The sequence below is a fragment of the Xiphias gladius genome, chromosome 15 (genome assembly GCF_016859285.1).
Source record: "Xiphias gladius isolate SHS-SW01 ecotype Sanya breed wild chromosome 15, ASM1685928v1, whole genome shotgun sequence".
Lineage (NCBI taxonomy): Eukaryota > Metazoa > Chordata > Actinopteri > Istiophoriformes > Xiphiidae > Xiphias > Xiphias gladius.
Genome location: NC_053414.1, coordinates 27811421 through 27834158, shown reverse-complemented (window position 1 = coordinate 27834158; position 22738 = coordinate 27811421). Strand labels below are relative to the sequence as shown.

At 40.3% G+C, this 22738-nt stretch overlaps 1 protein-coding gene across 7 annotated transcripts in view; it reads left to right on the top strand.

Annotated features, from left to right (window-relative positions):
• The window catches only part of ctnnd1 (catenin (cadherin-associated protein), delta 1), a 29367-nt gene extending 6952 nt beyond the window's left edge, over positions 1-22415 (top strand). For 3 of the 7 annotated variants that reach the window (XM_040145461.1, XM_040145462.1, XM_040145463.1), the window contains exons 2-21: positions 3820-3894; positions 4001-4126; positions 4372-4664; positions 4817-4907; positions 5121-5311; positions 6497-6752; positions 7702-7773; positions 8914-9064; positions 10257-10458; positions 12641-12758; positions 13936-14092; positions 16035-16100; positions 16320-16447; positions 17597-17747; positions 17902-18097; positions 18196-18389; positions 19256-19303; positions 19460-19542; positions 20227-20281; positions 20775-20833. In XM_040145461.1, the coding sequence (XP_040001395.1) occupies positions 4007-4126; positions 4372-4664; positions 4817-4907; positions 5121-5311; positions 6497-6752; positions 7702-7773; positions 8914-9064; positions 10257-10458; positions 12641-12758; positions 13936-14092; positions 16035-16100; positions 16320-16447; positions 17597-17747; positions 17902-18097; positions 18196-18389; positions 19256-19303; positions 19460-19542; positions 20227-20281; positions 20775-20833 (2631 nt within the window). In that variant the 5' untranslated portion in view covers positions 3820-3894; positions 4001-4006. Of the gene's footprint in view, positions 1-658; positions 807-3819; positions 3895-4000; positions 4127-4371; positions 4665-4816; positions 4908-5120; positions 5312-6496; positions 6753-7701; positions 7774-8913; positions 9065-10256; positions 10459-12640; positions 12759-13935; positions 14093-16034; positions 16101-16319; positions 16448-17596; positions 17748-17901; positions 18098-18195; positions 18390-19255; positions 19304-19459; positions 19543-20226; positions 20322-20774 lie in introns of all 7 variants that reach the window. The other 4 variants (XM_040145457.1, XM_040145458.1, XM_040145456.1 and 1 more) reach the window with 4 other exon arrangements.
• The last annotated feature ends 323 nt before the right edge of the window (positions 22416-22738 follow it).

Genomic DNA, 22738 nt, shown 5'->3' with positions numbered 1-22738 from the left:
TAAGTCCTCTGAATGCTCTCACACTCGTCTCCCTCTCCCTTCCTCACTTTTTCCGTATCCTTGGAATGAAGAAGTGTTAACAAGCTCCAAGCTGTAATGCTGTAATTTTCTATCGTCTTCTCACTTTATTCCTATTTTTAACCCTGCATAGCAGAAGGTGAAGAAATGCACTGAAAAAGTGAGAGTAGTTTGCTTCCATCCCTGCTCTGCTGATGCTCATCTCACCTTGAATTTGAACTTAATAATCACCTTTTTTTTTTTTTTAGATGATTTCTCAGGTACTGAGCTCTTTCCTTATGCCTGCTGTTCATCCTCGCTGTGTTTCTCGCATTTGGTTTTTTCGGGAGTCACGTTTTCTCTGTACCTGCTACTTTATCTCCCCAGCTCCTTCTTCCCTCCCTCATTAATCATCCCCTTGCTTCGCCTCCCTGTGTCAGCTCTCCCTGCTGCTTTTTAACCTCCAAATATCAACTTCATTAGCACTTCTTTAGTGTGTGTGTGTTCCTAGATCTGCACCTTCCCAGGGCCCTTCTTATATCTGTGTACTTGGGTTTTTCAGTCTTGCTGTATGTCTGTTCTTTGATGAAATCCCGGTGTGGGTTGAATCTCTTCTTGCTCTCTGGTGTTGACCCTGTCCTGTCCTGTGCTCTGCTCTCAGCGTGTGAATGGAGCAGTGTGCGAGCACGGCCTCCCTGCTGGCCTCGGTGCGGGAGCAGGAGAGGCAGTTTGAGATGCTGAGCCGAGCTCTGGAGGAGGAGCGGAGGTCATGTGCCGGCACCCTGCCCCGCCCCCTCCCCAACATGCAGGTAACACGGAACAAACCCTTGCCCTTCCCCCATCCATGCACACTTTCCATTAAAAAGTCCCTCGGATTCACCCTTCCTTGATCCAAGTGAGTTCATCCAATGTCATCTCCATGGTCACCCCCATCCCATCAGTATGGACTGGCTGGATGGCAGCAGAACCTAGATGAAACCTGGAGAAAAAAAATGCCGCCTCTGTGGGTTTTTAATCAGGCTGGAATTTTGATACTTGCTTGAAATTTAGCTTGAGCTTTGGAAGTTAAAAGTTGAGTAAAATAAAGCGACTAAAGTGCCTTCCAGAGGAGGCAATTTACACCCTCTGTTGCTCCTCACAGCTTTAATCATGCATTTTTTTTCCTTCCTCCATCGGTTTCCCAGAAATCATCCATGTCTCCTTCAAAATAAGTCTTCCCATCATCATCGTATCCCTCCACCTGTCAAACTTACGAACGCATCGCAACCCATCATGTTTGTCTTGACTTGTCCATGGGCGTTTGCATGCAGAGAGATGTCTTGCTTGATGTTAAGTTTGTTGTGTTGTTGTGGGCTGTAGTCTCCCGGTCGACTGGTTGGTCGACGTGCTCTCCTCATCTGACCAAAATCTCGCTGCTTTTTGTTTAAAATGATGACCGAAAATTTGAGTGTAAAATATCACAGTTCAGCAACCAGCATGGCATATCATCTAAAAACGATAGGCTAACTTGTCTGCATTAGGATGCTTCATTTAACGCTTGACGCTTTTAGTGTATATTCCTCATTAGTTCTTGTGCTGGGATAACCAGTTGACATAGTTTTATTTACGGAAATCATATGAATAGGGGCAGATGCACACTTGTCGGCTCTGAGTCTGTTATCATTTCAGTGTAAAATAATTAAGTTGAAAGGATTTAATATGCTGCAAATACTACTTTTTTATGTTTATTTATAATTCATTTAGGCTAAAGAGGCTATCAGGTAGAGTGCACTTTGGCCAAATTATTTAATCTAGGGATAACCTGCAGATTTTTCTTTTTCCCCCAGCAATCAATTGGTTGAGAAGTAAGTACAATTTCAGTCGACCAAGATTTTCTTTGGTTGACTACAGCCGTAGTTGTGATATCAAGCTTCTCCTAGACCATCATCAAGAGTTTACCTTTGTAGCTGGACTATGCCAAACAGCTGGTTTATTTTCTAGTTTGTTTGATTTATTTCTGGTATAAGAAAAACTCTCCTCAGGTGCTTTTTCAGTGGGGCAAAGTACAGTAACTAGGACCAGGATCCAGTCAGACTTAGTAAAACTCTTGATTTCCGAGTTCTTTACATAGCTGAAATGTGTTCTACTGTTAGCTTACACACACTCTTTATTGTGCGTGATTCAGTTACCTGGTTCAGAGAGTTCCGAATGACTTCACACTCCTGAGTTCATATCTCAGACAGACATGCATGCATACACACCAACGCTTGCTCATTCTTTCACTTCCTTATTGACACACTCGGTCATTAGCGTGCATGAAGAAAACGGGATACACATGCGCACACACACACCTTTGGCCCTGAGTCAGCCTCTGAAACACACTCTAATAAACAACTAGGCTCTCCCACTTGCTCAGTTTCCCTCTGTTGTTGCTCTTGCATGTAGACTTGCATTCACCAGGATATACCCCAGTCTCAGGCAATTCTTGTGGCTGACATGGAGTACAAATATATAGTTAGTGTTTGTGTATTATAGTGAGAGCAGGAGAGAAATGTAGCTTGATAAGCTGGTTCTTATCTCTGTATGTGTTTACATAGCCCAAAGGTTTCGGCATGCCTCTGCCACTCTCCCAGGCAGTGCAACACGACTTCAGTCGTCACTGACAGGTTCCCACACGCTCACATCTGCCCAACACTTTCTACTAGTCCCTCGGCGTGAGTCCTAATCTGCACTAAAGAGTGTGTTTATTTGCTTAATCTATGTCTTTTTTTAATTTTTATACTTGATCTGGGCTGGTTTTGCATTTCAAAAAGTTGTCATTACTCTCCTCATTAGTACTAGTTCCAGTTATCACCAGGTTATCTGTTTTTTAAACTTGAAAATAAAACATTTCCGTCAGTCAGAGACGACTGCATCTTATCCTTGAATCAGTGGTCACCAGTTCCCTCTTGCTGTGCCCCTTTATCCACTTAAGTTGTGGAAATAAAACTTCAGAGATGGCAGTAGAGATACTTAGAAGTCCCCCTGTGGCTGGAATGGGAAGTGCACCACACCCATCACCACTCCTGGGCAGGCAATGCTGGTGGTGTTGACACATGAGCACAGGAGGTTTTTATTTCTCTGCTTGTCTCTCTGTGGATAATTTTTCATTTCATTACTGACTAATTTTGTTCATCTGTTCATTCTACCATCATAGTTAATTTATATTTGTCCAAGTTTGTTGAATGAGTGCGTTCCATGCAACTACCTCATTGTTTGTTTGTAGGGGTGATGAGTGCATACATGAAAGCTTGTGTGTGTGTTTGTGTTCAGGATGTTTACATACCTGTGGAGTTCATGTAGTGTCATTCGTATAGTCCATGCAGACTTTTTTTGGCTGAAACACACTGCAAACTACAAACAAAAGTGTTAAACTGTCACCATCTTTCACTTGATTTTTTTTTTTTTTTTTTTTTTTTTTTTTAAACAGCATGCTTGTTTTGTTTCTGGTCAGGCTGTCATTAGCTAGTTGCATCACCATAACTCAACACATTAGAAAAAAATAGAGCAAGATTCAGTTTTTTTAAGCTTCAGTGGAACTTAAAGTGCCTGCGAATCACAAGACAAAGCTGGGTGCCAATAAAATTTTAAATGAAAGTTTGGTTGCTGCTTTCACTTTTTTTTAAAAATTTATTTATTTATTTTTTTTCACTACTGCAACATGAGTAGCTTGTCACTCTGTTAAAGTTCATCAGCCCAGTCAGTGGTGTGATGTAGGTGTGTTCATAAATGCATATTTAGCCTTTTATTCTAAGCAGTCTGTGTGTATTGAATCCCCTCATGTGTATTTCTTTCTCTTTGCAGAACGGCCGCATTCCTTGTGATGCAGACATAGACAGGCTGACACTGAACGAGGGTTACATCAACGGGACACATCACGTAAGCACCCATCAGAGCCCTCTATATTTCAGTTGTTTAATTTTTAACATGGTTAATGCTAAGGATGCCCCATATAAAACCTATATTGGTGAATATGTGTGTGTAGATCAGGATGGAGCCTGGTCAGGTGGTGCAGGAGACGTATATGGTGGAGGAGGAACCCCAGGAGTCCCAACCCGTTGTCTCTGTGGAGACCGGTGAAGATGGAACCACTCGGCGCACAGAAACCCTGGTAATATGAAATCCAAATAGAAATACTTTTTGCAAAGTTTGCAGAATACAGCACTACTGAAGTGCAAGAATGACATGCTGACAGAAATAGTTACAAATGAGTTTTGTCTTAGATCATTTTGCTGCTGTTACGATTTACTTGAAGATTTCCCTTTGGATTACATCTCTGTAACATACAGATTTTCATGCTTTTAAATATTTAGCATTAACATCTTTTGTCCTGCCTCCTGTCTTTCGCCCTTTAAGGTAAAGAAAGTAGTAAAGACCACCACCACTCGCACAGTCATCCCCTCCGTGTCAGACACACTTTCCCTGGATGGTGGCGGTTCAGTGACAGGTATGGGTGTCTATGCCACACCCATGGACCGGGTATACAGGCAGGCACCCAGCGGAGGCATGCCCATGGACTACCCGACTCACACTGTTCCCCGAAACTACCACTATGGACCTCCAGGGGGCTATGATGAATACCGTACTGGACCTCCGTCTGAGACCTACGCAAGCCTTAACAGGGGCGCTCGCATGGATGATCGATACAGGTACCCTGTTTCTTGAAATTATGTTACCTCAGCCTCATGTAGGACTTAAGCCATCAAGGCAAATATCTTCACAATTTAATTGTATACTCTTTTAGCCATTATTTTCCCTCTTTCCGGTCTCTTCTCAACCTCTGATTCCCACCCAACCCTAGACCTGTCCATCCAGATGGTTACAGAACTCTGGATCCAAGCTATAGAGCCCCCAGCAGGAACCAGCTGGACCCATATGCTGCTCAACCACAGGTATGTTCAACAATCATTGCATCTCTCGGCTTTGACACTTTTCTTTAAGCAAGATTATAAATGGGTCTGCTGACACTTCAGGATTCACATGCTACATTTGGTGCTTTGTTTCCATGCTGTATGTTAAGAATTGAACAGGATTTACTTAGGTAGGCATAGTTTTCCATTTGGCTTGTAGCTTGTATTATTACACTTATTCCTGCCCCTGTGAAGGTTGGGCGTATGGGAAGTGCTATGGAGCTATCCTCCATCCCAAGGTTTGTTCCAGAGCCTTACGGTCTGGAGGATGATCAGCGCAGCATTGGCTATGATGAGCCTGACTATGGGATGGGACACCCAATGCACTACAGCACTGTGCCCCGTAACCACCACGCCTACCCCCATGGACCCCCACGCAGGACCGGGTAAGTAATGTGTTTTTGTGGTGACTCATCTGTGTTTCAGGGATAACTAAAGTCTATGTCAGTGTATGTTCTATATGCATTCACTGTGTGTAATGTCTGTGAGTCTGAGATTGAAATGCTCAAGATAATTTTCCTTCCATAATTACTTAAATGCTAGAGAAAAGTTGAAGTAAAGAGTAATTTAATTTCTGTTGTTTTTGCTCTTGGTAAAATATCTACTTCGTGGAAATAGAGTTGTTACAACGTGCACGAAAAGGTTATTTTAAGTGAAAAGTTTTAACGTAAATGATAGCTGCTTACATGAGCTGCCTTGAGTCATGACAATCCTGTAAACTGTGACGTAAATAATTACAGTTTATTTGGACCTGTCACATTTTACAGGACTGTCATAACTCTGGGTAGCTAGCTGACTCTGGCTATCTCGTAGCAATCTAGATATCATGTCTACAAGAGTGACAGACTGAAATTTGTCTCTGGCTATGAGATATGAAAGCTGAGGAAAGTTGAGTGAAAAGTGTGTGGAATCTACTTCATTCAGTCTGTCCCTGCTGGGAAGCTAACAGTAGCTAGCCAGCTGTGCTTACTACACAAACGGTGCAGATGAATTATTGAGCAGACTTTCACTTTTTTTCATGTCTGTGCTCAATTTGATCATTGAATTGGATGCCTGTACTTAGTTGAAGCATCTGCTACTGGCAGTCCATGCGTAGCTATATGGGACAGAATTTAGCCTTTATCTTTTTAAAATATGCAGAATGATGATGCTCTTGTAAGTAGTGCTTTTTTTTTTTTTTTAAATTGTTCTTGTTCAACTGTTTTAAACACTTTTTATAACTGGGAAATGTGTTAAAAGTTTGTCCTATTACGAGCACTTCACACGATTTTATATTCAAGGAAATAATAGTGTTCCTCGCTTAAGTTCCCAGGATAAATTCTGAGAAACTTTCTTTATCTGATGTAACTGATTGATTCAAGAATCAAAACTAATTGAATCAAATTGAAATTAGTTGATTCTGAACTTTGTAAATCGAAACGGGAGATCGGTGCCGATACCAAATCCTAACCATTCTAATGAACAATTGCAAGGCAAACGCAGGGATATAATTTTCCTCTGTGTTTGTATTGATTGATGTCTGTGTTTCATCAAAAAGTGTGTACATTCACATTTTTCCCCTTCCTCCTCAGGAGTTACGAGGGCACCTTGGATGGTGACATGAGTGGTCCAGGGGATGTGTACTATTGGGGTGGAGGAGCCCCTCTGGCCCAGGGTGAAAGAGGAAGCATGGCCTCATTGGACAGCACTCTAAGGAAAGGTCCAGGCCCCAGTGGCTGGCGTCAGCCAGAGCTGCCAGAGGTCATCGCCATGCTCAACTACAGGCTTGACCCCGTCAAGAGCAACGCGGCTGCATACCTGCAGCATCTCACCTATAAGAATGATAAAGTAAGAGATCCACATGTGCAAGCACGTTCTTTTTTCATTTAAAGCTTTTATCCCATTTAAGCTACAGTAAAGAAGGCTTCAATTTGTAGATAAGAAGCAGTTAGTTGTTAGGAGCGGGAGGGTGAAAGACACATCTCCAAAGGTTGAAGATGATTGGTTATGTATATGTTCTAAGATTGATTGAGGCATGTATGATAGCAGATAAAGTTCTACAAAAATGAAACCAAGATGTAGAGTTAGGTGGAAGGGTCAAATCTTGATTTCAGCGAGTAGACATAGGAGAATTGTTTTTTTCCTGTTTTACAAAGCTCTAAGTTTAGAGTTAATTCAGGGTGATTTTGAATTGGAACTTGCTCCAAATGTATAAGAACTTAAAAAAAAATAGATGTCTAGAAAGATGCTTTTCTTTGACCACTTGTCAATTAGTGAAAACACCTATTCAGTGGTGACTTTTGGACCAGCTTTTCAGCCAGCATTGCTGGTTATGAATTTGTTAATGCACACTTGTTATGTTTACAGTAGCAAGGATCAGAGCTAGAACTCAGCAGTGTAGCTAACGTTCAAATATCAATAGTGATGCAGCAAAAAGGTAATAACTTAGCGGGAAAAAACTCATACAAAGAGGAAGTTCCTCTAACATTACGAGACATTATCCACAGCCGACTGAACCATTTTTGATGTCTTAAACTGCTTTCATAGCAAGACTTAACTTGTGCAATACAAGATGGAAAATATTTGTATTTTTCTTAATTCTACTCTTAATAAAAAGAACAGTAAAAAACAGTGTTGATGGGACATTTCTTTATGAATTTGCCCACCCAGGTTTTTTTTCATTTAAGGATTTTCCGGGACATAATTTTGATTTGCTGAACTGTTTCAAAACAGTAAACTAGACTTTACTTGACCCCCACCCACAATCACTTCTTACATCCGTCCTTTTGCTTTCCAGGTGAAGTCCGATGTGCGTCGTCTGAAAGGCATCCCAGCGCTGGTTTCTATGCTTGACAACCCAAACAAAGAGGTCAGTTTGCTTTTATTCACCATGGCTTTCAGTTCATTCTTTACTTTGACAGAAGTGTGTTTATAATTGGACTAGGTGGGGTAAAAGTCAGGCTTAGGGGATGTAGTGTATTTCTTATGTAATACTGTGCCAATTCATTGGCATGAGACAAGTTCTAAGGACATGGCGAACGTGAGGCTCAACCCTAATATCGAATGAATGAGAAATGGAAATAAGCATTACATATTTGACGTCTCTTGGTTAAATCCCGGAGGTCAACATTTGTGCTAAATATGGTTTCGGCTGTGGTTTTTTTTTTTTTTATAATTCCCTTTCATTTAGGCCGAGCTGTGGCAAAGTTTTGCTGATGTTTGTATGGGCATCACCAGGCAAACCACATCATGCATTCCACTCTCAAAGCAAAGAAGCATCTTAATTTCACATTTCATGCTCTACGGCCAATGACAAGTTTGAAGTCTGGTGTGTGTTGGATGACTTGCTGACTGGAGAAATGGGTCACACAGCAATTGCACCCTCTTAAGGCTTTTAAGTGGTTCCAAAGACTCCACACACTTTGTGTTTTATTTTTAAATTTAGGGCCCCACGGGTAGAGACTGCTTTTTGAGGGTTAAGACTTGGTTTTAGGGTTAGGGTAACAATTAAGTTAGGTTAGGGTTAAGGTTAGGCATATATTTGTGATGGTTAAAGTTAGGGTAAGGAGCTAGGGAATGCATTATGTCAATGAGTGTCCCCACGTGGATAGTGAAACAAGACTGTGTTTGTGTGCATGCGTGTGGAAAGCTAAGATACAAAATAGGACAAAGGGTGTGGTGTCATGAAAACCGTTTTAAAAATGAACGAAAAAGTGTATCAAATAATTGATTATAGGATGTTAATGAATTTATGCTGAAATTCACATTGCTTTATGGTAAAAATATGTAGGAAATGTGGCCAAATAATTCACCATTAATTATAGGAAATTATTTGCATGAGTAGCCCTGCCAAGACCCATGTAAATATGCATAGTACAATCTAACAGTTACGAGGGCATGACACTGTTTTCTACCACTATGCCAAAGCCATGTATGTGAAATCAGTGCTCTCTAATTGATTCTCCATCATGACTAATTGCTCATAAACTGTTATGCGTTTCTGTTACAGGTTCACTACGCAGCCTGTGGAGCACTAAAGAACATCTCATATGGCAAAGATTCAGACAACAAGATAGCCATCAAGAACTGTGATGGAGTGCCTGCCCTGATCAGGCTGCTGAGGAAGACGCGCGACCAGGACCTCACTGACACTATCACAGGTTAGAATGACTATCAAATGTTTTCTATATTTTATTTCACTGAAGTCTTTATTGGCAAAAATAACAATATAAATAATAATAAGAACAAGAAAAAAAACTTTTTATGTTCTTTCCCCATCATTCATGCAGTCCTGTTGATGGGTTTATTTGCAGCTCTGTGCCAATGTCGAAATTTTAAATCTGTATAATGACAATTTCTCCAAGTTTTCTTACAAATGTGCTTCTTGTGTCAGTTTTCTCATTAGCAAGATTTCATCAATAATTACTAGCTGTATCCTTTGTCAGATGTGCCTCCTTCCCCCGATTCCTTTGTACTTGCTATTAATACTATGTAAACCAAATATCTATTGCTTCCGATGACAGAAATTAAGTACCATACAACTCATATGGAACATATACCTTTAGTATTTATTGTAGCTCTTTTCATACCTTTTTCGCAAAGAAGTGCTGATTGGACAGTCTAAAATACAGAGACGATATGACCTAAAGTTCATGTCACAGTACATTGTCACATTTAGCTAGATAACAGTACGTATACCTAATAACACTTTTGTAATCAACACTGCATAATATTTCTGTCCTCATGTTGGCTCGTTTGAGATTTTATTTTTCCTGATTTATTAAACTTTATCCATGTAGCGATGCTTCTGGACTGGACTGTGGTTGGTTGAACTTCTGGTTAAATGTCGTTGGTTGTTGTAGCTATTCTCAATTTATTAATGAGTGTCCTAATGTAACTTTCTGAACTAGACAAACCAGTGGTCATAAACACTTGTTCAGCAGTCCATTGGAAATGGGCAGAGTGAAAATGGAAACAAGTTCTTAAAAATGTCCTTGACAGATCTGAAGTAGGGCTACAAGACAAAATTATTTTAGTTATAGATTAATCTGACAGTTATTTTCTTGAATAATCGACTAATCATTGGGTATAAACCCAACAATTAGTCGAACATTAGAAAAGAGTGAAAAATGCCCATCATAATATCCTACAGCCCAAAGTGAATTCAACAGATGTCTTGTTTTCACAAACCAAAAGTCCAAAACCCAAAGATATTCAGTTTGCTACAATGTGAGACCAAGAACCACAGCATATTCTCACATTTAAGAACCTGGAACCATCACGTTTTTTGGTATTTTTGCTTAAGAATGACTTAAACAATTAATTGATTATCAAAATTGGTGTTTTTCCCAGGGACGCTGTGGAATCTGTCGTCTCATGACTCTGTGAAAATGGAAATTGTGGACCATGCACTACATGCCCTCTCCGACGAGGTGATGGTCCCCCATTCAGGCTGGGAGCAAGGGAGCAACGGAGCAGGAGGTGGGGAGGAGAACTGCAAGCCCAGACACCTTGAGTGGGAGACGGCCCTCACCAACACAGCAGGCTGCCTGAGGTAGGGAGGAAAGGAAGGAAGGACGGAGGTAGTATCAGAAAGCAGGTTAGAGCTGTTTGAAATGGAAGCAAAGAGAAGGAGGGAGTTCTGATGAAGACAAGAGAGGAAAGTGGAAAGATGCCAGCTTAACAGACTGACAGAGCAGTGGGCTATATAAGGGAGGAAGGGAGCGATGAAGAATTAACGGAGCAGAAGAGTAGGAAACACATCATGGAGTGATTTTAATGGAGAGGAAGGAAAGTAGCTGTGTTCAAGTGAAGCCTTTTGTCCAACCAATAATCGGAATGATGGTACAGTCAGAGTACCAACGCCTGATGTGTCAGTCCCAATCAGAATAAACTGGCCCATTTTTAGCAGAAATTTTAATACGGCTTTATAACCCTTTTGTAACCCAATTTAACAGATAAAAACATGTTGTAATTGCTGGGTAATATCCATATAATAACTGTGGTAAAATATACTTTTCTAAGCTCCTCTTAAAGTACAAAGAAATAAACCATCAAGTCCATCATATTCAAAGTCTATGATGGAATGCTCCATCTGGTTCATTATGAATGTCAGAGGCCTTTCTCTGATTACTAGCACATATGAAGAGGATATCTCATTTATGTTTATATAGTATCATTAAAATACTTTATTGTTAAATGTCAGTTATTTATTAAATAGAAATTCTGGCTGAATTGAAGCCTCACAGTAACTGGGAGAGATCAGGAGAGGGTGAAGAGTTTACAGGGAGGGAGAGAGCAGAGGACAGTGGGGCATTGACTTAAACGGTGTAAACAATATGTTCTTGCCTCTGGGTCTGTTATCTATGCATTCCCCTGGACGACACGGCTAATATGCAGTGCTCCCTTTTGGGTGTAGAAAAATATTTGTGAATAACATGGTTATCTTGAAGACTTAAAAATTTTGGAATTTGCAGAAAGGGTCTGGACAGTATCGTTCAATGCAAAGTGTGACTAGACCCTTGATTTAAAGACCTGAACTGTCAGATTAGTACTACGGATTATGACTGATGCTGATTAAATAATGTAATTTTCATACTGAGAATGCACAAATGGTATGTTGATCTTGACTCGTTGACATGTTTCTAATGTAGTAGCTTTGTTATGCCTACATCTGTTTACACCCGTGTGTCTCAACATGAGCCTGACCTGTGTCGGTGTTATGACTTGCTTTAATCATTTGCCCAGCATTTTTTACAAGATGTATAGATGAGATGGAGATCAGCATTGTGTCTCAGATACACAAGATGTAAGTGCTAAATGCCCCAGTGGAAGAGAAGCAGTAGTTGTTCAGATTAAGGATATGAATGAAATCTAAAATATGTAGTTGACCAGGTTTGTAGTCAAACAACAGTTGGAAGACAGTTAGGATTTTCTTTATTTTATTTCTCTGTTGTTGTGTCATATCAAAGGGTAGTGATGTGGTAGAAGATCTAACACTGATTAATCTAGCTTCCTCTGAATGAAGTGCTTACTTTCTATTTAGAAGATGAGTTTTTATTTCTTTCTCTTCCTGTGCATATAGTGGATTTACTGACATTAGAATTGCAAAAATGTAAAAAAAAAAAAATTGGGGAAGTGGGACCTTCTTCTGTGCTGAAGTCCTGATTTGATTATAGTCTCTATTTTAATATTAGAAATGTTGGACTACTGTAACATATAAATAAACTCCCTGAACTATGCAGTGAAGTGGCCGTTGGGGGGGGGTCCTGTTATTGTGTGAGAGGGTGTGTCTGTCTAGGAAAACAGGCCAGCACAAAAGAACAAGGCTGAATATCATTCCGTAGAGTTTTCTCCTTCCTGGTCCTTTCTTTACGTCCCTTCTACATTAGTGAACGAAGAACTAATTGGGTCTCAATTTTCCTTCCTTCCAGTTCTGTTAAATCTTTAAGTGAGACTCAATCACAGAGCAGTTGAAGAAATTGGTCCAGAGCTGTAACTTGATCTGGTCGAACTGTACTCTCTTTGTAAAGCAGTAGTTTAAACAGGAGCTTCATTCAAACAACTCTTGGGGGTGTGCTCAAGCATTGTGTGCTGGAATCCTTTTGTAGTGACTCTTTCCTTTCCCCTTTAACCTCTTAAATGCCTTGTTTATTTCTCCAGCCGTTCACACTGCTAATCCTTATTTTGTTTTACATTCTTGTTTCTCATCCTTTCAACTTTCAACTTGTCTAAAGAAATGTGAGTTCGGAGCGAAGTGAGGCGAGGAGGAAGCTGAGGGAGTGCACAGGATTGGTCGATTCGCTCATGTACATTGTCCAATCCCAGATTGACTGTAAAGATGTCGACAATAAGGTATGTGGATTTATTGGACATTGAAGGTATAATATGTAAAATTTTCGCATGAAAATTCTTAAAAACAACTAGGCCAATGTTTTATATTTTGTTGACTTTTGTACTTACATTATCTCAACTGCTTCCAACAATGTTCACATCCAGAGAGATGTAGGTTTATTCAGTGTAACGGTGCGTTTAATTGTGGTTGCCTGTTAATGGCATCATATCCCCCTTACACCCCCTCTAGTTGCTATAGTTACACATGCCTTAGGGTCATTGTAAATAATACAATGTCAAAGAATTATATTTAGTAATAGTAATACAGCATTTTTTTCTGCCACAGAGCATATTTTTTTCATTAACTGCATGCCAATTTATTGAGCTAATTTATAAATGTGAAATTTCAATATCGATCTAGCTATTGATGTGTGACAAGTGGCTCATGTCAGCCACCAAGCTAATGCATACAGTAACGATATAACAACATTCAACACGCTCAAATTATGTTTAGTATGATTGTTATGACCATGGATAACAGCGCTGGGCTACTCCATGATTGAATTTGCCACATAACATTAGCTACAGTAGCTGTGTGGGTAGTCAACAAATCTAATGATAAGTTAGCAATTAACTTTACACTAGCTAATGTTACTTGCGGCTATCTCATTAGAATGAAATGACATAACGCGAATATATATGACAAAACGTAATGTGAATGAGAGTTTAATACATTACCTCGTCCTAGTACATGATTTCTGTCTGAGTCAGATCAAATAGATTCTCATAGGCAGTGGTGGTGAAGACAACAACTCCCATGATTTCTTGCTACTTCACAATGTCACCAAACTACCTGTTTTGTTATTGTTTTGATTGTGAGACCCCTAACAGCAGGAATTACAAACTGTGCATTTAAACCTCTGAAGCATTTAGTTGGCCCTTGTTTCTCTGCTTGGAAATAAGGCTTCCAAACAGGGAAACCTGTTTCCTGTAGTTTTCAGTAGTTTGTCCTTTCATCAGGGAAGAATTCAAAGTTCAGACATTTTTAAAGAATAATTTAATCAAGATAGCATATAATCTGCAAGTAGATGATTTGATGTACTTATACGTTTCAGGTTGAGTGTTTGCATTTTAATAATTCTCATTTTTGCCTCTCATCTCTTTTTTCCACCCCACCATTTTCCCTCCATCTTTGCAGTTGATAGAGAACAGTGTGTGTCTGCTGAGGAACTTGTCTTATCAGGTGCACCGCGAAATCCCCGGATGTGAGCGCTATCAGGAGGCTGTGCCGATCAACCAGGGCCCCGCCCCCTCCAGCCAGAAGGGTGGCTGCTTCAGCTCCCGCAAGGGCAAAGGTGAGAGAGAGAGAGAGAGAGAGAAATAAAGAAAGTGGGAGAGAGAGAGAGAGAGAGACAGACTGCATTTGTTCAGTCAGTAGGAGGAAGATTTGGGATTGCTGTGATGTCACTGTTGTCAATGGTGCTTTAATAGACTAATATGGACACACATGCACACATACTGTATACACACCTGAACAAACAAAACCACTTGCTTGCACAGGAATGTTAACAATTTTGCCAACTGAGAAAGAGCTCATGCCCTCTCCAGCTGCTCTGTTTGTGTTTCACTGAGAGTATTGATTTGTTTTTTTATAACTACACATTCCCTTTCTACTGTTTTGTGGCTTTGCCAGTGTTATTATAAAGTGATTTTGCAGCGACAAAGACCATCTGTCAAGAATCATAAATAATTCACATACTTTATCCTCCATGCTAGCTTTTTTTTTTTTTTTTGAGATTTTCTTTTTACTTAGATAAAATGGGGTAGTGTGTAAGTGATAATGTAAAAAATCCATAAAGGCATTGACCATCCATGCTATCAGTATAAATTTCAGAAAAGAAGGGTAATATTGAAGAATTTAATAATGTTGGGCTGCAACTAAATATTATTTTCACTATCAATCTGCTGATTATTTATCTGTTTAACGAATTATTCTTTTAGTTTGTTATGCCAAAAAAAATGTGAAAAAATTACCATCAAAATTACCCAGAACCCAAGGTGACGTCTTGAAATGTCTTGTTTTGTCGGATCAGCAGCCCAAAACTCAAAGATATTCAGTTTAGAAAGTAAAGTAAAGACGTAGAGAAAGATAGTAGAGAAAAGCAGCAAATTCTCACATTTGAGCAGCTGAGTTAGGGAATGTGTTGCATTTTGTCTTGTAAAATGACTGAAACGATTAATCGATTATCAAAATAGTTGTTTTTTTTTTTTCTTCCTGATGATCAACTATTCGATTCATCAACTAATCATTTCACCTCTAAAATACTGGAAAAAAGATGCTAATTAAGTAACCAGGACTTTGAGTTGATTGATCATTTTCAACAGCAATCTGTACAGAAAAAATGTTCAGGTTTACTGTAATTAGAATTTTACATGGGGCCAGACAAGATTTTCAACGTGATATAACAGAATTATACAGCAACTGTATGAAAGAGAAGATTGCATCAAAGTACCTGCTGTGCCTGAAAAAGATGCGATACTCATTGGGGGAGCATACGAGAAATGTCTCGGTTCACTGGATATCAGCTTATAGGTTAAGTAAATTGCTTTTCTGTGTATTTATAATTTTCAGGTGTGTTGCACAGATATATATCACAGCAGCAACCTCTCATAATGATACCATACAGACCAGTTGTGTGAATCTGTGTGAATAGGAAATTACATGAAGTGGTGTGTGCTTTGATTTGCTTTATTTGGCCTTCATACTTGGCATGTCACATTACTGATTCTGTGTGGTGGCAGCGGCGCCGTTGGGATGTAATCAGGTGTTGACTGGGTGGCTCAGTTATGGCTGCTTTCCTCTTACTTAAATGCTCTGTCTTCCTCCTGTTCTGCCATTCTCTCCCTCTTTATCCCTTTTTCTCTCTCCTCTCTCCTCTCCATTTTTCTCTCCTCTTTTTGCGCTGGGCTACAGACGAGTGGTTTTCCAAAGGTAAGCTCTATACCCCTGTATGACTGCACTTTGCTTCCGCTGCCTGATGTTGTCTTAGTGTTAGCAGTAGTAGAGTAGCTGTGGATGAGATAACAGGTTGAAATATTGTCTTAGTGCTAACATGCATGACGCCTCCTCAACCATGAAAGAGTCATATTAAAATACTCAGAAGAGAACATGCATCTCAGTTTTTGCTCAGTTTCTAACCAAACTAAAAATAATACTAACCGTAGATATAGCTCTGTAAAATAAATCCGTCAAATGTGGATTTTATGTGTTTCTAAGACTGTAATGTTGATTTCCAGGAAGGAAAGATGAGGATGCAGCTGCAGATATAATAGACATTCCAAAGAGGACCACACCTGCTAAAGGTAATGGCTGGCTCAATCAACACTTGACAAAAAAAGCATTTGCTTCTCATCTTAATGTTCCTCCTGCCCCTCTCTCCCTCTTCCATACTACTTTGTCTTTTCCCCTCTGAATCCTCTGTGTATTTCCCATCAATCACTCCTGGTGTCCTTGCTTGCTTCTTTACACTTCCCCTCCTTCCCCTTCTGTTCTCCTCACCACTCTCTCCCTCTTTCCTGTAGGTTATGAGCTGTTGTACCAGCCGGAGGTGGTCCGCATCTACACCTCTCTGCTAAAGGAGTCCAAGAACCCCACTGTGCTGGAAGCCTCAGCTGGAGCTGTTCAGAACCTGTGTGCCGGCCGCTGGACTGTAAGAACCACTCTCCATTATCATCCTATTCCATTTTACAGCACCAACAATCCCTGTGCTGTAACCATTGTCCCAGATTGTGGGAATCTGAGCATAGACATATAAACAGCTCCGACAGCATGGTCCAGGACCAAAAAAGATCTTAGGAGATATTAAGTCATTCAGATCTACAGTAAGGCAGTTTTGGAAATGGACTAAAGCATTATTACACAGTCCTTTCCCATGGGCTTACTCAAATTGTGATCATGTGACTTTTCCTGTTCGCCTTTTCTTAGACCTTGCCCATGACCTAACTTACCACTACTTTGACGTTGCTTTGACCTTGAAAATCCACACATTACTGGAGAGGAAATAATGTATGGTAATCCATGGGTTATATTGTTAAAGGAGAGAAGTCTGGTCATGAAAACTTAGAGGTTAAAATCTGATGCACATAAAATTAGTGGGAGAATGGAGTAATCTAGGATTAACATAAAGATGCCAAATGCTATACTTGTCTACCTCCAATATCAATACACTCTAATAATTTGGGTTTCTTTCCATGTGATTATATACAAAATGTTGTAAATGTACCGTGCAACCATATGGCTGTCTTCATGCAAATCTATCCAAAAATGATACTTTGTATACTTTAGATGAGATTCGGGTGGCACAGGGTAGATATAATTTCTTCCCCTTGCCAAGAGAGATCATTTGGAAAATGACTATGCAAATGTGTGTTTTACCTACTAGTGGTGTATAGTGGCGTATATAAAACATGAAGACATTGGAAGAGAGGCATGGGTGCGTGTCCTCAGGAGCACCTTCAGCATGTGTCATCCAGCAGATGGATTGGCCCCTGTGTTACAGAAATACAGTGCAAATGTAATTGTTTTTTTGTTTTTTGTTTTTTATGCACGATGAGCGTCAGAATAGGGCACTTCATTTAATGAAGTCAAAGTTTTTCCCCACTCTCACTAAATGTTTTGCTTACCTAGATAGTCTGTCTCCATCTATTCACGTTATATAGTTACTTATCCTATTTAGGATTGAAGGGGGATGTAGCCTAACCCAGCGTGCATTATACCAGTGGCTGTGTACACCCAGGACTGGTCATCAGTCTGTGACAGATACATAAATAATGTAATAAATATACGTGTCTTTGTTTAGTATGGGCGATACATCCGTGCCTTGCTGCGCCAGGAGAAGGGTCTACCCATGATGACTGAGCTGCTGGCCCACGGAAACGACCGCGTGGTCCGAGCCATGTCTGGAGCCCTCCGCAACCTGGCCATTGATGCGCGCAATAGAGATCTACTAGGTGAGGCTTGGAGTGCTTCGTTTGTGTCTCAGCAAGTCACATTATTGAAAAGTACAGTTTTAACCATGGAGCACCAGAGAGATTTTATAGTATCAGGAGCATAGTGTCGCTATTTAAGTGTGCTTTAACGTTTTAACCACCCCTTTGGTTTTAGGTAAACATGCAGTGCCTCACCTGGTGGCCAACCTGCCGGGTGGTGGTCAGAGTCAGCCGGTGCGAGCACTGTCAGAAGAGACGGTGGTGTCGGTATTGAGCACACTTCACGAGGTGCTGGGCTCCAGTCTGGAAGCAGCCAAGACCCTCAGGGCCTCACAGGGCATTGAGAGACTGGTGCTCATTAACAAGGACGGGTAAGGGCTGATAGAAGATTTTTTTGTTCACAGTTTTGAATTACTCGCTCTCTTTTTAATTCCCTCTCTCTGCCTCTCCTGTCCACTGGGATCACCAGTAATCGTTCTGAGCGGGAGGTGCGTGGCGCTGGTCTGGTGCTGCAGACAGTGTGGGGCTACAAAGAGCTGCGGCGCACTTTGGAGAAGGACGGCTGGAAGAAGACTGACTTCATGGTCAACTTAAACCCTCCGGGCAACAACGCCAGGGCCAATGGAGGATATGAGGACAGCACTCTGCCACTCATAGACAAAGGTCAGGAAGTGAAAGGGAAACGTGCATGTATAGTGCTGTGCAAGTCTCAAGTGTCCTCTGTCCTAAGATCTCATGTCCAATTAAAGTAATTGTTTGTTCAGCAGCATCAAGCATTTGGCTTATTTTTCTGTGGATGTGAACCTGAGCTTTGTCAAGACTTTTATCTGCAAGATACACAAAGTTTTCTAATGCTGCATACAAACTTCTCCTACAAATGTACTTCTCCTTCAGCTGAAGGAGAAGTAAACTTATTAATCACTTATTGTGATTTTAATATACCTTACCATGTTGCCTTACCAAAGACCGTTTATGTCTGACACTCCACTTACTTTACTGTGGTAGTGTTTCAAAGAACTGGTTTCATCGGACATAAGTTCTGCGCTTGTTTCTATGCGTTGCATTTCGTACGTTGTTCCTATAATAGGCTGTTTGCAGATGTCATAGTTAAGCGTTAACTAAGATTTGCAATTAATTCTTACATGTGTGTCTCAACCTGCTTGGCATGCAGGACATTTAAGGGTTTACCACACCGGGACATTTCAGATAATCCCAATTAAGGTTGTTCATCACCACGATGTATATCCAATTTTCTTTTTATTACGTTTAAAAGATCTTTTAAGCTCTTTGGCACGGATTTGAAAGTTTCCCAACCCCACCCATCATACATCAAAGTAACGTAAATTATGTATTTGCAAGAACTAGCTGGCTCATGTCTGACACCCAGAAATACTACCAAAACACTCACACACCTACACACTTCTATCTTTGGCAGGAGTTGCTCTGTCTGACTCTGAGGGAGCAGAAACATGTAACTTTACAGAGAAACAGTGATAATGATGCTTATTGTCTGTGTTTTTGATACACAGGCGGCAAAGGAGACCGGGAAATGATTCCAATGAATGACTTGGGACCAGGTGTGTGTGAAAACAGAAAAGAAACGTAACATGTACACCTGGCCAGAATTGCACCTGGCTAATGTGATATGAGCGCATGTAACCTGTGATACGTATTAATGAAGCAGACAAACGCACACATTTACTTCTTGTTTAACACAGTTTTCTCCTCTTCAGATGCCTACTCCACACTGGACCAGAGGGGGAGAAGGAACACTCTGGATAACACACTCGAACCTGCTGACAAAGATGCAGTACAGGTAAACACTGGCCACATGCACACAACCCTTCATGAATGCACCTTAATGAGAATTACTTAACTCCCTTTTGTCTAACATTAACTCTACTGCATACTTCCTACATCCCTTTCCAAACCCCGATATAACTATATAACTTGCAACTAAGCGACTGCACCAGACAATTGTGAGAATAATAGTACAGAAAAGTCATTTTCAATAGTTTTATTTATTTATTTTTTTTCAAACAATAAAGCAGTACATTGCAGGATGTAATTTTCCTGTTATATTAAGAAAAAAAGATGGAAGTTGTATGGAAAACAGTTTAATCATGTGGAATGTATACACCTCCCGCGCTCCCAGATTTCATGATGAAAACGTAACCATGTGAACAGACGTGCTCTCACACACCCCTACAGACGGCATGTTGATGCATGTCTCGTTTAAGCACTGCCGTTAATATGTGTCTTGCACATAATTTCTCACCGGTGTTCTTTTTTTTTCCCCTGAAACATGAGCTAACTAATCTTTTGTAACCCTTTTTTCTCTTTCTATCATGCTGTTCTGTGTTTCCTTTACTTTTTTTCACACTTAACCCTCTTTCTTCACTTACCCCCTCCTCGCTTTGTGCCTTGTTTCTCTGTCTCTCCTTATGTCTCTTTATCTATCACATGCTCCTCCTCTCTATTTTTTGTCTCTCTCTCTCAGGGAGGGATGTATGGGGAGAGGCAGGCTTCTCTGCCTCTAATGGATTCTTTCGATGGTTAGGCTACACCCATTGTCACACTGCATGTCAGCGCATGGTATGTGTGTCCCCCCGGCTGCTCCTCTCATCTCACTGTATGGCCTAACATCTTAGTTGTGTATTAACAACTGTGACTATTTGTGTGCTTGACAGTGACCAGTGTTGTCAGTGAGCTTCCATTATACTGTATTTGGAATGCTTTATTTTTTTCTCCCTCTGCTGGTGAAAAGTGTCAGTGATTTTTAGTTCTCTGAGATGTGATTTTTTTTTTTTTTTTTCTCTCTCTCTCTCTGCACACTGTGTAATTTTTTTCTAACGTGTGGTGACCCTGTTGCTTGCAGCCACGATTTGTGTATTGTATTTTGTACTGTGCTTTTCTTTTTTTTTTTTGACAGCCTCTGCTGTGAATCTGAATTTTAAATGTGACATTCTTCGCACTTAGGCTTGAACGCCTCACATTAGCCGCTAAACACGATCAATTCCCACACTTGTGCCTCTTCTTCTCTTGCAGAAAAACTGATTGTCTGCATCACAAGACGACAGCCTCCTCCCGCCTACTGCCCTTGCTGAACTGACAACCGGGGACCACTACACTACCGATGGGATTAAACTCCATCCTTTTACACTCAACTCTTCTGTCCCTTGTTACTCTTTTTACATCTCTCTCTCTCTCTCTCTCTCTCTCTCTCTCTCTCTCTCTCTCTCTCTCTCTCTCTCTCTCTCTCTCTCTCTGCCTTACATTCCTCCATTGCAGCTTACACTAATGAAACCACACGGAAAACTGGCGTGGCTCTATGCTCCCTGTGGACAACCGGATGTGACACTACGACCACTTTAAGCTCTGCGAGTCCCTTAACTCAAAAAAAAAAACACTAACCACTCAATCAGAAGATACTGTGGCAACAACACTACGCAACACTATGACTTGCCTGGACAACACTAACGCTCTCTCATCAACAAAAAGCAGAGACTGTGGCTTCATCTGAGGACTTTTGTAATTCTTGGAGGTCGGAGCGTAGACTTATTAAACTATTATTAAACTAATTAAAAGGAACTGTTGGGATCAGAACAGGACTCTTTGGTGCAATTTTACATAAATGGCTATTACACTCTGTTTTGAAGAAACTGAGGGAACATGTCATTTTTTTTCTCTCACTCTGATGGGTAAATACTAAAAAAAAAAAAAAAAATTCCTACCACTGAGAACCAATGTTTATTGATTAATCAGACATGTGTAAACCTTGTGCTTCTCTTTTGATAGTGGTTTTTCCTCTTCTTTCTTTGCTCTATACCACAGTAATGGTCACGTGCCAAACGACACTGCTACTGCTGGGACTGCCAATATTGAATGCAAGAACTTCAAACAGTCAGACTTTTTAACAGCAGCTACACTGAAAGCTGTCATCTGCTTTGTTTTGTACTCTGTGTCGGTGACAGACCATCGCAAGATACATGGAGATGCTGCATTTTCTGTATTGATTGTGATCCATAGATATAAAGGGGACAGAAATAGAGCAGTAGAGAAACGATTCTCCACCTCATTGGAATAGACAGTATAGTCTGTGCTACATTTCTATCTTTCTGTTAAATGTAAGCCCCTTAACTTTGTAATTTTTTTTAGGAAATATCACAGGATTCAGTGAGTGCATTTCCTTTTATCCACAGGTCTATTATCTTATGAATGTGTACATACAAGACTGTCTCGAACAGTGGGCTAACTGGAGTGCCTCGCTCACTCAGGATAGGTCTGATGGGTGTGTCCAACATGACACTGGTAACCAATCAAGGTGTCTTTTTCTCAGCAGGTTACTAGTTGAGAATGCTGTATGTGGAACTCAGCAGTTTTCTATACTGCAAGATAATGGAATATGTGAACTAGTATGTGTGTAAGAGTTGATTGTTGTTATTGGGATTGGTTTTTGTATGAGGTATGAAACTCTTGAGTTCTGTATTATTTACTGCTTCACAAACCCATAGCCTACTTGGCTTTAAGACTACAGAACAGTACATGGAAGAAGACATTGTATTGTCTATCTTAGCCCACAGTTCTTTAGTACAGTGCTTGTTCTGTAGAAGAATGCATATACTTAGTGCCGAGTGAGATGTAGATACTTACTGAGTGGATGATTTAAAAAAAAAAAAAAAAAAAAAATGCACTGGGGGGGTGTGATGTGTGTTTCTCTCCCTTCCTCTTTTTTTTTTTTTTTTTTTTTTTGGTTACCTTTCCTTTGTTTTCCATGCCAATTGAAACATGACACAGGAAGCCTCATTTTCTCTAACAAGTTGGCTTTAAGAATGGACTGACTAAAAGAGTGGAACAGAGGAAAGCGAGGGCTTGTGGTAGAAAATCTGTGTAAGGAGGCATAGACCAGAATTTGCTATTAGATAAAGTGGAGGATTGAATAAAAGCACATTAAAACTATATATACAAGAGAATATTTGTTAATTTTAATGATTTTATGTAGTTTTTATATT